The sequence below is a fragment of the Lithobates pipiens genome, unplaced genomic scaffold, assembly GCF_037356315.1.
Source record: "Lithobates pipiens isolate NorthernLeopardFrog02 unplaced genomic scaffold, aLitPip1_a1.2 Scaffold_22, whole genome shotgun sequence".
Taxonomy (NCBI): domain Eukaryota; kingdom Metazoa; phylum Chordata; class Amphibia; order Anura; family Ranidae; genus Lithobates; species Lithobates pipiens.
Genome location: NW_027507784.1, coordinates 178,258,238 through 178,273,847, shown reverse-complemented (window position 1 = coordinate 178,273,847; position 15,610 = coordinate 178,258,238). Strand labels below are relative to the sequence as shown.

General features: G+C 43.0%; 1 protein-coding gene across 2 annotated transcripts in view; it reads right to left on the bottom strand.

The window, feature by feature from the left end:
- Positions 1–15,610, bottom strand: part of HIBCH (3-hydroxyisobutyryl-CoA hydrolase) — a 215,789-nt gene that overhangs the window by 182,050 nt on the left and 18,129 nt on the right. The window contains exons 2-4 of one of the 2 annotated variants that reach the window (XM_077448677.1): positions 4,402–4,468; positions 1,602–1,742; positions 1,238–1,322 (exon numbers count right to left, since the gene is read on the bottom strand). In XM_077448677.1, the coding sequence (XP_077304803.1) occupies positions 1,238–1,322; positions 1,602–1,742; positions 4,402–4,468 (293 nt within the window). The remainder of the gene's footprint in view (positions 1–1,237; positions 1,323–1,601; positions 1,743–4,401; positions 4,469–15,610) is intronic. The other variant, XM_077448678.1, reaches the window with a different exon arrangement.

Here is a 15,610-nt window from a genome sequence, read left to right as displayed (position 1 = left end):
AACCTACCTTAAAAACGAAGCCCTCACCACTGACAGGTCTTTCTTCCAGGTTCGCAGACTTCGTTCCTCTGAATTGACAAGCCACTATGACTTCACTCAAGGGGATGCACACAGGAGTCACTGTTTACAGCACTGGGCTCAGAAGGAACGGCATGAGTATGCTGTTCTTTCAGAGAACATGCGCCGGTGACGTCACCGGCAGCTTCACAAGTAGAGTCCACCTGTCCCAAAGCACCCTCCCCCCATTTTAAGGGCATGTGGCCTTGTATGATTCAGGAGGGGGGCTCGCCCGTCAACTCTCTTTCCGCACCTGCTGGGCTGTATGCTCAGATAAGGGTCTGGGATTGATTTGGGGGGGGGGCACCATTTTTTTTCTTTTATTATTTATTTTCTACATTCTGCTGTCAGCAGGGAGTTGATGACTCATTTGGCTGTTAAGGATGTGGCGGCCAGCTTCCTGGCACACTCCTTAACAACCATAGTTGGTTAAAGAGAAAAAAATTAAAAAGCAAACCACCTAAACGCATGTTCAAAAATGCAAAACTGTCTGGTGGTTGTGGGGGTCTGCGGACGGAAGTCTTATTTGGAATCTGAATGCCCCTTTAACCAGATCGCCTAGACCTCTGCCCCCCCTCCCCCCATGTGAATGAGTATGGGGTACATAGTTTTGACAAGTACCTTTCTGGCTCATTTTGGTGTGGGTCAGCTGAAGTCTATTACACGCAAAACGCAATCTGCTGCAGGAAAAAAAGTCCCTGACCCTTTCCAAGAACATGTACCATAGGAAACTCTATTGCAAACACATCATATCATATATATTTACTGTGATATGTACAGCGCCATCTACTAAAATCACCCATTACCAAGGTCAAACACTGAAAGAAGTTGCAATCCTCATCCTCTGATTTATTGTACCTCAGAACTCCACATTCTGTGCATCGTTTCCTATTTTACTTTCTTCTGAATACCCTACTCTGTATGTTGTGGTGTAGTTAATGTTACTTATTAACAAACCATTTTAAAGGTATGCTTCTGAATACCCCACTCTCTATGCTGTTCTGTATGTTGCATACAGAACATTCTCTCTGATCCAAATTAGTCACACTCAATTTTCACTGTGATGCACCAAAGGCATTGCTACCCATGTCACCCTGGTAAGTTTCTCCCTGGGTTGACATCTTGTGACATTTTGTGATAGTACAAAAGAAGAAAACATTTAAATTCAGATAGCCCTTACCAAGGATGTCCCCTCCAGCACAAAATGCCTTCCCTCCAGAGCCTTTAATTATAACTAGAAATGTTTCTGGGTCTTCTTCCCAAAGCTAGAACAAAATAGCAAAGGAAGGTATGTAACTCAAAAAAATAAAATAAATCAACAATGTTGGATACAAAATTCAAAGTATGGTGCTAATAAGAAGGAATGCATGCAAACACGTGGTCACAGAATGCAATATATTCTGTTATGCTAGCATGATTTTTTTTGTCATTAGCAATTTATGATTGCTTATGCAATGAATTAAATATTATGTTGAACATTACCAACAAAGCGCACCGTAACAAAAAGCAAAATATGCACCTCAGTTTATCGTCTATTTACTTACTTTAAGTTGTTGATAAATTTGGCGAGTCATGTTAAGGTTTAAGGCATTCAGAGCCTTTGGTCTGTTCATTGTGATCACTGCTGCACATCCACTCTTTGCTAGAAGAACCTCTGCTTCTGATGGAGAGTGGCCGGACATGGTCTATACAGAAAAACAAAAAGTTTGTGTTCTGGAAACCTAATATAATGAAGGCAAATATTATCTAAAAATAAAGGCAGTTGAAGACTATACAAAAGAAAAAAAAAAAAAACATAGGAACTGCCATTGCTGAATGTTTAAAGAAAAAATTATAGTGCTTTAATGCTGATCCTGGCATCATTACCTAGTGCAGTGGTCTCCAAACTGTGGCCCTGTGCTTGCTTTTATCTGGCCCTTGGAGTAATAGCTCATCTTCTGACACCAAAAATGATGCCCTCCACTGACACCAAGGAAGGGGCACAATTCCTCCCAATGACACCAACGAAGGGGCACAATTGCTCCCAATGATACCAACGATGGGGCACAGTTCCTCCCAATGGCAGCAATGATGGGACACAATTCCTGCAAGTGACACCAACAATGGGGTATGAGTCTTCCCACTCAGTAACACCAAAGATGGGGCATTTTTTTAAAAAAAAATCTATTTTTTGTAACGGGTGGGAATCTGGGCTCCGACCTCGTTCGAATGAATTGGTAGTTCGGTGGTTAAACCAATGGAATCTACGATTGGACGTTTTTGTCTCTACCTATGGCAGGGCTCCTTACCTTACCCACAGGCTATAAAAGGGTTTAGCACAAGGGTGTGGGCGTACCCCTGATGACGTCAGATTTTGACGAAACGATCGTCGGGTAGTTATGCTCACCCTTTGTGCTTTAGCATTCGTTCATTTTATTATTTTTTTTGCTAGCAAAATTGTTCATTTTATACGTTACGTCTACTTTTGTATGGCTCAGTGGAGTCATTTGTAGCGCTTAACATTATTTGGTTGAATAATAAACTTTACGTGTTTAAACTTTATTACACGATTGGGCGCACTTTTTTATTTTTGTTTTTATGGTGATACGATATCCCGAGACTTCTGAAAGGACCGGAACGGACCTGGGAACTGCGAAACACTCGAAGGTGTGGGCTGACTTTTGGCTTCCTACATCGAAAACTCTACGCGGCTGTGCAGATCGTCCTGTGAGAGGACTCAAGCCGATTCGGTGACTGTGGAACGTCTGAGAGACTGGGTCGTTTTCCGGCTGTCCGTTTAGAATCGTTTGGGTATTCGTATTTGTGTATACTAATTGGTGATCTGGTAAGCCTCCATTTCTTACTGATTTGTAGCTGTGAAGGGTCCACGTGGTCAAGCACTATTTTCTGAACAAACAGGATTAACTACATTTTTTTGTTCACTTATATAGGACACTATTATACACTTTTGAGATTTTTTTCACATGTTTAAATGCACTGGACTTTTGAGTTTTAGATGATTGTTGTTTTTTATTTTGACAACTAATTTTTTGAAAACACTTTTCACTATTGATTTTCACTATATTTGGATTCACTAACATTTAGGTTTTTTACGAAAGTTTATTCATTTATACTTAGTTATATGAGAATTCACCTAGTGGTAAGCGCTGCACTTTTATTTCTTTCAAAGATGGGGCATTGTTTACTCCTGATGAAAGGACATTTGTTACTTCCAATGGCCAAAGTCCTCCCTCCTAAAGTCTGAAGGACAGTAAACTGGCCCTTTGTTTAGAAAGTTTGGAGACCTCTGACCTAGTGGCTCACTGACCTGAAACAAGCATGCAGAGCTGGAATCTAGGCTACACAGACTTCACTGTCTGCATGCCTCTTCCAGACCATTGAATTACTAGTTAAAGAAGGTAGAAGTGGGACAACAGCCCTGGAGCCTGTACTATTAAAAACAAGCTGGCAATATAAAATCTCAATCTAAAATCTCATAATGACAGCTGCAGCAGCCTATCGCTTGCCAATCCTCAGGGCTCTCAGCGCCCTTCTCCACAACTCAGAAGTTTGGAGAAGCAGTAGGAGAGCAAGGACCATACTACTTTAATGTTCCAATATCTGGCATTAAAGGATGACTAAACCCAAGAACAAAAATGCAATATAATGTAGCTTACAATCCTTAAAATGTGATTGCTGCATTGGTTTTCTTTTTATTTTTATTTTTTTTAACAAAGAACATTTTCATCACATACAAAAAAATACTCTTTGAAATACAATGTCCTTGTCACTTCCTGTGAGCTTTACCAAACATTATCTTCCTTCCTAGTTATATTCTCTAAACTGCAGTTATGGTTCCCCCCATAGACTGCCCACCCCAAAACCGAATGATCAGTTTTAGGTGGACTAATTCATTCATTTACATCCTTATATAGTAACACAAAATGGAAGTCAGATCACAGTATCAGCAACACACATCTCTCAAGTAGGCGCTGATGGACTTCTTTATCAGTACCCAATCAATGTGCCTCTCCACCCAGTGTCAATATGGTAGGCAAGCCAGGCAACGGCACCCTAACAGATCATGTTTTCAGGATTTCCCTCAGATGAAACGGCTGTGGTAATTACTAAGGCAGTGAAAGTGATCAAATCACGTGTGCAGAATAATGGAAAGCCTTAAAACCTGACTCGTTGGGGTGCCTTGAGAACTGGAGTTGAGAAACACTGTGGTAGGCAATCAACTTCTACGTTTTATGGAAGAACTTGACATCTGCTAAGAAATAAATAAAGCCAATTATGTATTCCCACAGCCTATAACTATGGAATACTTGGATGCACACTAATAATAGAAGGACCTATGTTTACCTTCGATTTTGGAGTTGTACCTACCAAATGTTGTGAAATATTGTGTAATCGGTTTAGGGACATCAGCCTAAAACACAAAAATACATGGCAATTACTACTCATATATTTAATTTATTAATACGTTCTTTCTGTATTTGAGTAAGCATTCAAAACAAAATGAAATAACATATTTTAATGTTAGAATACTGCATAAAATTGTAGTATGCTTGGTAACCAAAGTAATGCTTTTAAACTTTTGTTTAGAAAGCTGTTTATCGTTTCTCCATTGAGTATTTAACCACTTCCATATATGGACACTTTCACCCCTTTCCTGCCCAGGCCAACTTTCAGCATTTAGCACTGTCACACAGTGAATGACAATTGGGCGGTCATGCAACATGTCTAGGGCGCAAGTAAACAATTTTATTTCTTTTTTAAAGCAAAAGTTACATTTTTTTTTTTTTTGATCTTTTGCTTTTAAAAGGTAAAAGGAAAGATTTGGGGTCTTTTTGACCCCTATATCTCTCCATAAAGAGGACCTGGCATCCTTATATCTACAACAAGGGATGTTTAGGTTACCTGTAAAAAAAAAAAATTAAAAAGTCGCCTATAGAGATTTTTAAGTATCGTGTTTTTTTGCCATACCACGAGCGTGCGCAATTTTAAAGCGTGACATGCTATTTTCTCTGCGTATCATCTTTCATATTTTACAAAATATTGGGATGTATATTGTAATTAGATTTTTTTTTAATTCATTAATGTGTATCCCCCGCCCCCCCCCCCAAAAAAATGCATTTGATAAACCACTGAGCAAACACTATGACATCAAAAATTGCAACAAATGCAATTATTTTCATAGGGTCTCTGCTAAAAAAAAATGTTTATATATATTTGGGGGTTATACGTAATTTTCTTGCACAAAAATACTGATTTAAACTTTTAAACTTGTAAACAAAAAGTGCCAGAAAAGACTTGTGCCGCGTACACACGAGCGGACTGTATGGTGTACTTAGTCCGTCATACAATCCGACGGACAGTCCGTCATACTTTCGACTGAACGGACTTGACCACACACGGATACCCAAACAGTCCGTCAAAAGCTTGCGCGATGACGTGTACAGCACGTACGACGGGACTAGAAATAGGAAGTCCAATACACAGCAAAGCACCCTTCCGCCGTGTAAATCCTTTCTGGGCATGCGCCATTCTTAGTTCGTCAAACTAGCCTACTGACGAGCGGATTGTCCGCTGAAACCAAAGTATGACGGACAGAATTTCGAAAAATCCGAAATACTTAGTACGCCAGACTGCACGCTGAAAAAGTCCGCTGAAGCCCACACACGAGCGGACTGTCCGCTGAAATGTGTTTCGACGGACTAAGTACGCCATACAGTCCGCCCGTGTGTACGCGGCATTGGTCTTCAAGTGGATATCACTGTTATAAACAACAATTTTTTTCTGAATGAAATACATTCAGTGTGTACTATTGTGATTAGCTATGATTAGTCACAGCTAATCACATGGTACAGATGGGCTTTGATTGGCCCTGTCTGTACCATGTGATCACTGTGACTAATCGTAGATCACCACAATAGTACACAATGAATGGCATCAATGGAAGCCATCCATTGTGTACAATTCTCATGTGATTTGCTGTGATTGGTCACAGCAATCACATGGTACCAGCAGCAGTACATTGATTTGTCATTCACTGTGTCCGGTGGACACAGCGAGTGACAGATTGCTCTTTAGTGCAGCCCATAAGGCACATGTGAGGCACGATCCTGGGAAAACGTTATATGACGTCCACCCAGAACAGCAAAGCCATTTTACTATAGGCCAGGCAGGAAGCAGTTAAAGAGTTTGCAAACTTAAAAAAAATTAATTAGTTAAAGTATCAGCTATACAACTTATAGGCTAACACGTTCCTTAGTATCTTTTATCATTCTCTGAGAAACACACTTCCTTTCCTAGGGAAGGTCACTCATTGTACTTTACCTAAGAAATAGTGTTGTCACCCACAAGGACTGGAAGTGTGTTAGGACTACAGAACATCCCCCCTCCATTAGGCATTAGAAATGGCTCATGCAAGATGGCGGCCTGCATACTTCCTGTTTGCAGTGTGAGATCATAGGCGCCTCCCAGCACATCGCTTTGGACAGATTCTGCCATCTGAGCTGTGGATCTCTGCAGCTCCTTCAGAGTTACCATGGACCTCTTGGCTGCTTCTCTGATTAATGGTCTTCTTGCCCGGCCTGTTTAAGTGAACGGACTAAGTACGCCGGACAATTCGCTCGTGTGTACGCGGCATAACAAACCTCTGAGAGCTTCACAAAACAGCTGTATTTATACTGAGATTAAATTACACACAGGTGGAATCTATTTACTACTTCTGAAGGCAATTGGTTCCACTAGATTTAAGTTAGAGGCATCAAAGTAAAGGGGGCTGAATACACATGCACGCCACACTTTTCAGATCATATTTATTTGTAAAAAATTTTGAAAATCATTTATCTTTTTCTTTCCACTTCCCAATTATGTGCTACTTTGTGTTGGTTCATCACATAAAATCCAAATAAAATACATTTATGCTTTTGTATTTAACATAACAAAATGTGGAAACTTTCAAGGGGTGTGAATACTTTTTCAAGGCACTGTACCAACAGAATTTTGTCACCTTGACTCATGGCGGTTTGATTTTGGCATGATAGCTTATCCACCATAACTTTTGTCTGCAACTGAACAGCTTTCTTTCATCCATCAGTCTTTCCCTCACTGTTCACGCTTGCTGGCTAGCTTTCATGTGTGTGCGGTCATACAGGTATCAAGAAAATATGATAATTGTACTCACCATAAAATCCTTTTCTCTGAAGTTCATTGACGGACACAGCTCCTTTAATTCTTGACCTTAGGTTATCACGCCACCTTCAGGAGAGGACTAGGCAGAACATGTAACACATGTAAAAACAGCAAGACTGCAAAGCACCGTCCAGGGGGCGGTCCCCCTGGCTATAACCTCTCACCCTGCTTCCTGCAGCTCAGTTCGTCAAAAAGCAGTACAAACAAATAGTGGTGGGTTCTGTGTCCATCAATGAACTTCAGAGAAAAGGATTTTACGGCAAGTACAAAAATCACATTTTCTCTTTCGTTCATTGACGGACACAGTTCCTTTAATTCTTGACCTTAGGGATGTCCCCAAGCAGTATAAAAAAAATGAGGGGTGGAAAAAGCAAAACATAACTTCACCCACAACAAAAGGAATACCTCAACAGAGATGTTGCCATCTTAAACAGTGGCCATCAAAACCTGTGGCTAACTTATGCATCAAAAGATGCGTTCACAACAAAACTTAAGAAAGCATAATTTGCAACCTTACACAGCTGCCTGCAAAACCTTGCGGCCAAAACATTCGAAGATGTGCTTATATCAACTTTGTAGCATTTTGTGAAATTGTGAAGGGATGACCAAGTCCCCACCTTACACACCTGGGAGACAGACGCTTGATGTTGGAAAGCCCAGGAGATTCCAATTGCCCTGGTGGAATGAGCCGTGACAGGAGAAGGGGGCCCCCGCCCCTTTAAGGCATAGGCCTGAACCACAATCTGTCTGAGCCACCTAGAAATGGTGGACGACGAGACTGAGACCTTTTTTCGGACCAGCCACCGAAAAAAAACAGAGCCTGACTTCCGGAAGGGAGCCGCAGCAGACAGATACACCCGTAGAGCCCGCACCACGTTCAGGGAACGTAAGGCAACTTCTTTCGGGTGTGTCAGCTTAGGACAAAGGGATGGTAACATAATGTCCTCATTTAGATGGAATGCCGAAACCACCTTTGGAAGCAAAGAGGGCTGTAGACGTAGTACCGCCTTATCCTTGTGGATGACCAGGTAGGGAGACTTGCATGACAAGGCCACCAACTCAGAAACTCTCCTGCCAGATGTACTAGCCACTAGACATGTGCAGAGTGAAATATTTCGTTTCGGATTTTTGTCCGAAAAATACATTTATTTAGTTACTCCCGAAATTAGTTTTTATTTTTTTCGTTCAAAAATTGCATTCATCTGAAAATCCACATTTGGTTGAATCTGTCTTTGAAGGCTTATGGTGTCTGTTGAATGTATAAAGAAGATTAGATGGAGCTGCTAAACTCTATATAGCCTATAGGCGGAGCATTTGACTCCAGAAATGTAAGATTGCAGCATCGTACAGTTTCGATGCTCCGTCGAATATTATTATAAACGTGTGTGTTTTTCGTTGCTTTGTCGAATCTCCGTCGTTCATGTTGAATGAATGGTCTAAGTCTCACAGTGTCAGGTGTCAGATAGTGAGTGACTGATAATAACGAATATAACATTCATCATCATCATTATTTTTATTTTACTTCCCCCACTAAGGATGAGCCGAACACCCCCCGGTTCAGTTCGCACCAGAACCTTCAAACAGACCTAAACTTCGCGTGAACTTTAGAACCCTATTAAAATCTATGGGACTCCAACATTCAAAATCTAAAGTGCTAATTTTAAAGGCTAATATGCAAGTCACTGTCCTAAAAAGCGTTTGGGGACCTTTGGGGACCTGGGTCCTGCCCCAGGGGACATGTATCAATTTAAAAAAAGTTTTAAAAACTAACGTTTTTTCGGGAGCAGTGATTTTAATAATGATTAAAGTGAAACAATAAAAGTGTAATATTCCTTTAAATTTCGTACCTGGGGGGTGTCTATAGTATGCATGTGAAGGGGCGCACGTTTCCCGTGCTTAGAACTGTCCATGCACAAAGTGTCATTTCTGCAGGAAAAAAAAGTCATTTAAAATCACTCGCAGCTATAATGAATTGTCGGCTCCCGTAATACAGAGAACACTCATTGAAAGTCATTGATAAAAAAAAAAAAAAAAAAAAGCGTGGGGTTCCCCCAAATTCAATTACCAGGCCCTTCAGGTCTGGTATGGATATTAACCACTTTCAGGCGACCGGACCAATTTGCTGGTCAAAGACCAGACCACTTTTTGCGATTCGGCACTGCGTCGCTTTAACTGACAATTGCGCGGTCGTGCGACGTGGCTCCCAAACAAAATTGACGTCCTTTTTTTCCCACAAATAGAGCTTTCTTTTGGTGGTATTTGATCACCCCTGCGGTTTTTATTTTTTGCGCTATAAACAAAAATAGAGTGACAATTTTGAAAAAAACGCATTATTTTTTACTTTTTGTTATAATAAATATCCCCCAAAAATATATAAAAAAACATTTTTTTCCCTCAGTGTAGGCCGATACGTATTCTTCTACATATTTTTGGAAAAAAAATCACAATAAGCGATTATTGATTGGTTTGCGCAAAAGTTATAGCGTTTACAAAATAGGGATAGTTTTATAGCATTTTTATTAATAATTTTTTATTATTTATTTTTTTACTAGTAATGGCGGCGATCAGCGATTTTTATTGTGACTGCGACATTGTGGGGGACCCATCGGACATTTTTGGGACCATTGTCATTTATACAGTAATCACTGCTATATAAATGCAGTGATTCCTGTGTAAATGACACTGGCAGTGAAGGGGTTAACCAGTGGGTGGCAGTGTAGGGGTTAAGTGTTCCTAGGGGTGTGTTACTAACTGTGGGGGGGTTGGGCTTTCATTTAGTGAACACTGATCTCGGCTCCAATCACATGGAGCAGAGATCAGCGTCACTAGTTGCTAGGCAGAATGAAGAAATGCTGTTTACAATGGCATTTCTTCATTTGGCCGCTCCGTGAGACGATCGCGGGGATGCCCGCGGCGATCGAGTCCGCGGGTCCCGCGACCGGACTCACGGGGGTCCCGACCATCGATGGCAGGGCGGCAAATTTAAAGGGACGTACATGTACGCCCATTTGCCTGCCCGTGCCATTCTGTCGACGTACATCGTCGTGCGCTGGTCGGCAAGTGGTTAAGGGGAACCCTGGGTCAAAATGTTTTAAAAAATTGACGTGGGGTTCCCCCTAAATATCCATACCAGACCCTTCAAGTTTGGTATGGATATTAAGGGGAACCCCGCCTCAAATTCTATAAAAAAAATTGCCGTGGGGGTCCCCCTAAACATTCATACCAGACCCTTTATCCGAGCACACAACCTGGCAGGCCGCAGGAAAAGAGGTAGGACGAGAGAGCGCCCCCCCCTCCTGAACTGTACCAGGCCACATGCCCTCAACATTGGGAGGATGATGCAGGTTTCCGTTACATCAGTGGGGGGCGGGGTCACCCACACGTCATTGAGGGGGGCGGGGTCAGGTGACGGGTGGCCCCGCCCTCCGCATATAAAAAAAAAAGTCATGCCGCCGGGATCCCGCAGTGTCTCCTCTGTGGAGACAGAAGATGGATGGATTTGGTGTGCTGGATCAGATCAGCCATCGCTGGACCCCGGAGAGATGATCATCCGTCGCTGGATAGCAAGAGTGGATTACCCCCACTGGAATCTTTTTTTATTTTTTAATAAAGGACTTTTTCAAAAGTGTGTTTGTCTTATTTAACAATTTTTTACACTTTCTTTGTGAAATGGTAGGGGTACTTTTGTACCCCCTTACCATTTCAAACAGGGAGGGGCCGGGATCTGGGGGTCCCCTTGTTAAAGGGGGCTTCCAGATTCTGATAAGCCCCCCGCCCGCAGACCCCAACCACCTGCCAGGGTTGTGGGGATGAGGCCCTTGTCCCCATCAACATTGGGACAAGGTGCTTTGGGGGGTGCCCCAAAGCTTACTTCCAATGTTGAGGGCATGTGGCCTGGTATGGTTCAGGAGGGGGGGCGCTCTCTCGTCCCCCCCTCTTTTCTTGTGGCCTGCCAGGTTGCGTGCTCTGATAAAGGGTCTGGTATGGATTTTTAGGGGGAACCCCACGACAATTTTTTTTTTTAATTTGACGCAGGGTTCCCCTTAATATCCATACCAGACTTGAAGGGCCTGGTAATTGAATTTGGGGGAACCCCACGCTTTTTTTTTGTTTTTTTTAAATCAATGACTTTCAATGAGTGTTCTCTGTATTATGGGAGCCGACAATTCATTATAGCTGCGATTTTAAATGACTCATGCGCCCCTTCAAAGGCATACTATAGACACTCCCCAGGTATGAAATTTAAAGGAATATTACACTTTTATTACACTTTTATTGTTTCACTTTAATCATTATTAAAATCACTGCTCCCAAAAAAACGGCTGTTTTTAAAACTTTTTTTGCATTGATACATGTCCCCTGGGGCAGGACCCAGGTCCCCAAACACTTTTTAGGACAGTAACTTGCATATTAGCCTTTAAAATTAGCACTTTAGATTTCTCCCATAGACTTGTACAGGGTGTTCTGCGGCTTTTCGAATTTGCCGCGAACAACCCAAATTGTTCACTGTTCGCTTGAAGCTCATCCCTATCACCCACCCAATTCCAGAATATTTTCGGTCTGTCGAATATTTTCTCCCTGTCGAATATTTTCTCTATATAATCTTGGACTAATAGAGGTAAGGTTAGGCACATTCTACCACAGGTTCAATAGACACAGATTGTTATTGTCAGAGTCACGTTGAATCTCCTATCTATATCGAACTGTTGTAACAACGAAAACGAAAATAAAGCATTTATTTATGTCGGATCTTTCGTTTTTCAGATTCTGCACATTCGTTATCGTTTGTCAAAACAATAATGAAAATACCTGAAATTGGGACGAAAATGCATTGGGACGAAAATTAATGCACATGTCTACTAGCCACTAGGAAGACTACTTTCTGAGAAACAGACAAGGGAATCTCCCTAATGTTTTCAAATGGTGGTTTTCGGAGCGCCGATAGGACCAGATTCAGATCCCATGGAGGTAGTGGAGGTCGAATCGGAGGGACTACGTGTCGAACCCCCTGCACAAAAGTACCCACCAATGAGTGAGTCACCAAGGGACGTTGGAAAAAGACAGCCAAGGCTGATATCTGTCCCATGATGGTGCTTAACCACCTTCAGACCGGACCATTTTGCTGGTAAATGACCAGAGGTCTTTTTACAATTTGGCACTGCGCTGCTTTAACTGGTAATTGCGCGGTCATGCAATGTTGTACCCAAACAAAATTTGCGTCCTTTTCTTCCCACAAATACCGTAGAGCTTTCTTTTGATGGTATTTGATTGCCTCTGCGATTTTTATTTTTTGCGATATAAACGTAAAAAGACCGCAAATTTAAAAAAAAATGATATTTTCTACTTTTTGTTATTAGAAAAATCCAATAAACTCAATTTTAGTCATACATTTAGGCCAAAATGTATTCAGCCACATGTCTTTGGTAAAAAAAAAGTCAATAATTGTATATTTATTGGTTTGCGCAAAAGTTGTCACATCTACAAACTAAGGTACGTTTTCTGGAATTTACGCAGCTTTTAGTTTACGACTGCCTATCTCATTTCTTGAGGTGCTAAAATGGCAGGGCAGTACAAAACCCCCCCAAATGACCCCATTTTGGAAAGTAGACACCCTAAGGAAATTGATAAGTGGCATGTTGAGCCCATTGAATATTTTATTTTTTTGCCTCAAGCGATTGAATAATGACAAAAAATTAATTTTTTTTTTTTTTTTACACAAAGTTGTCACTAAATGATATATTGCTCACACATGCTATGGGCATATGTGAAATGACACCCCAAAATAAATTCTGCTGCTTCTCCTGAGTATGGGGATACCACATATGTGTGACTTTTTGGGAGCCTAGCCACGTACGGGGCCCCGAAAACCAAGAACCGCCTTCAGGTTTTCTAAGGGCGTAAATATTTGACTTCACTCCTCACTACCTATTACAGTTTTGAAGGCCATAAAATGCCAAGATGGCACAAAACCCCCACAAATGACCCCATTTTAGAAAGTAGACACCCCAAGCTATTTGCTGAGAGGCATGTTGAGTCCATGGAATATTTTATATTTTGCCACAAGTTGCGGGAAAATTACAAACTTTTTTTTTTTTTTTTTTCACAAAGTTGTCACTAAATGATATATTGCTCATGCATGCCATGGGCATATGTGAAATGACACCCCAAAATAAATTCTGCTGCTTCTCCTGAGTACGGGGATACCACATATGTGGGACTTTTTGGGAGCCTAGCCGCGTACGGGGCCCCGAAAACCAAGCACCGCCTTCAGGCTTTCTAAGGGCGTTACAGTTTTGAAGGCCATAAAATGCCAAGATGGCACAACCCCCCCCCAAATGACCCCATTTTGGAAAGTAGACACCCCTAAATTTAGGGGTACACTAGTGAGACTAGGTAATAAATGGCGGGTGCCCTGAAACTATAAAAAAAAATAACTAACCAACCAGCGTCACCTGTAACAGTTATATGGTGATCACTGGTGAAAGGGTTAACTAGGGGGCAATCAGGGGGCTTTATGCGGTAGTATATGGGGGTCCCTGGCGCTATAAAAAGCTGCGGCGAACCTAAATACCTACCTGCCTAACTAGCGTCACCTGTGACACTAATACAGTGATCAGAAAAACGATCGCTTATTAGGCTGGGTTCACACTGGAGCGATGTGGGAACGCCACGAATGCGCGGCGGGTTCCCGCATCACATGCCTCCCGGCGGCAGTTCACACTGCCCTATGCGAACTGCTGGGAGTGTCAGTGAAATGTTAATGACACCCCCAGATCAGTTCGCATATCGCAGTGCGATCTGCAAACTCGGATCGCATGGTGTGAACACCCATGCGATCCGATTCTGCTGCTGACCAAAAAAAGGGTCCCGTGCGAGTTTGCGGCGGGTGCGACACGAATTCAGCCATACTATCTGTATGGCTGAACTCGAATCGCACAGAGATCGGATGTGATTTGCACTGCAGTGCGGTGCGAATCACATCCGTTCTCATAAACTGCTGCAATGTGAACCCAGCCTTAGTGACACTGGCGACGGGGGGTGATCACGGGGTTAAACCTTTATTGGGGGGGTTAGGGGAGTACCTTAGAACTAAAGGGGGCTAACCCTAACTGCCCTAACAGTTATTACAGTCACAAATGACACCCGCCGGGTGATCAGGGGGTTAAACCTTTATTAGGTAATAAATGGCGGGTGCCCTGAAACTATAAAAAAATAACTAACCAACCAGCGTCACCTGTAACAGTTATATGGTGATCACTGGTGAAAGGGTTAACTAGGGGGAAATCAGGGGGCTTTATGCGGTAGTATATGGGGGTCCCTGGCGCTATAAAAAGCTGCGGCGAACCTAAATACCTACCTGCCTAACTAGCGTCACCTGTGACACTAATACAGCGATCAGAAAAATGATCGCTTATTAGGCTGGGTTCACACTGGAGCGATGCGGGAACGCCATGAATCCGCGGCGGGTTCCCGCATCGCATGCCTCCCGGCGGCAGTTCACACTGCCCTATGCGAACTGCTGGGAGTGTCAGTGAAATGTTAATGACACCCCCAGATCAGTTCGCATATCGCAGTGCGATCTGCAAACTCGGATCGCATGGTGTGAACACCCATGCGATCCGATTCTGCTGCGGGCCAAAAAAAGGGTCCCGTGCGAATTTGCGGCGGGTGCGACACGAATTCAGCCATACTATCTGTATGGCTGAACTCGAATCGCACAGAGATCGGATGTGATTTGCACTGCAGTGCGGTGCGAATCACATTCGTTCTCATAAACCGCTGCAATGTGAACCCAGCCTTAGTGACACTGGCGAGGGGGGGTGATCACGGGGTTAAACCTTTATTGGGGGGGTTAGGGGGTACATTAGAACTAAAGGGGGCTAACCCTAACTGCCCTAACAGTTATTACAGTCACAAATGACACCAATGCAAAAAAAAAAAGCAATTGGTGTCACTGTGACTGGGGGGGCAGGGGTAATTGGGGGGTGATCGGGGGGTAAAGGGGGGGTGTGAGTGTGCCTGGCATGTTCTACTGTGTAGTGTAGTGCTTGTGCAACTCACCGATGCTCTCTCCTCGGTGCCGGAACGAAAAATACCGACACGGAGGAGAGAATACATCACTTCCTCTCCTGTGTTTACATTACAGGAGAGGAAGTGATGTCACGGGACATTTTCATTCGTCGGGAGCGATCGCGAGGGGGTGGCCATGAATGAATGGCCGTCCCCTCGTCCGGGATCGCTCCCGAACGAATACCGACCGCCGCAGGCACCGGGCGGGGGCCCGATCGGGCCCCCGACCGGCGGGCAGGCAAGGACGTACATGTAAGCCCTTATGCCTGCCCGTGCCATTCTGTCGACGTACATCGTCGTG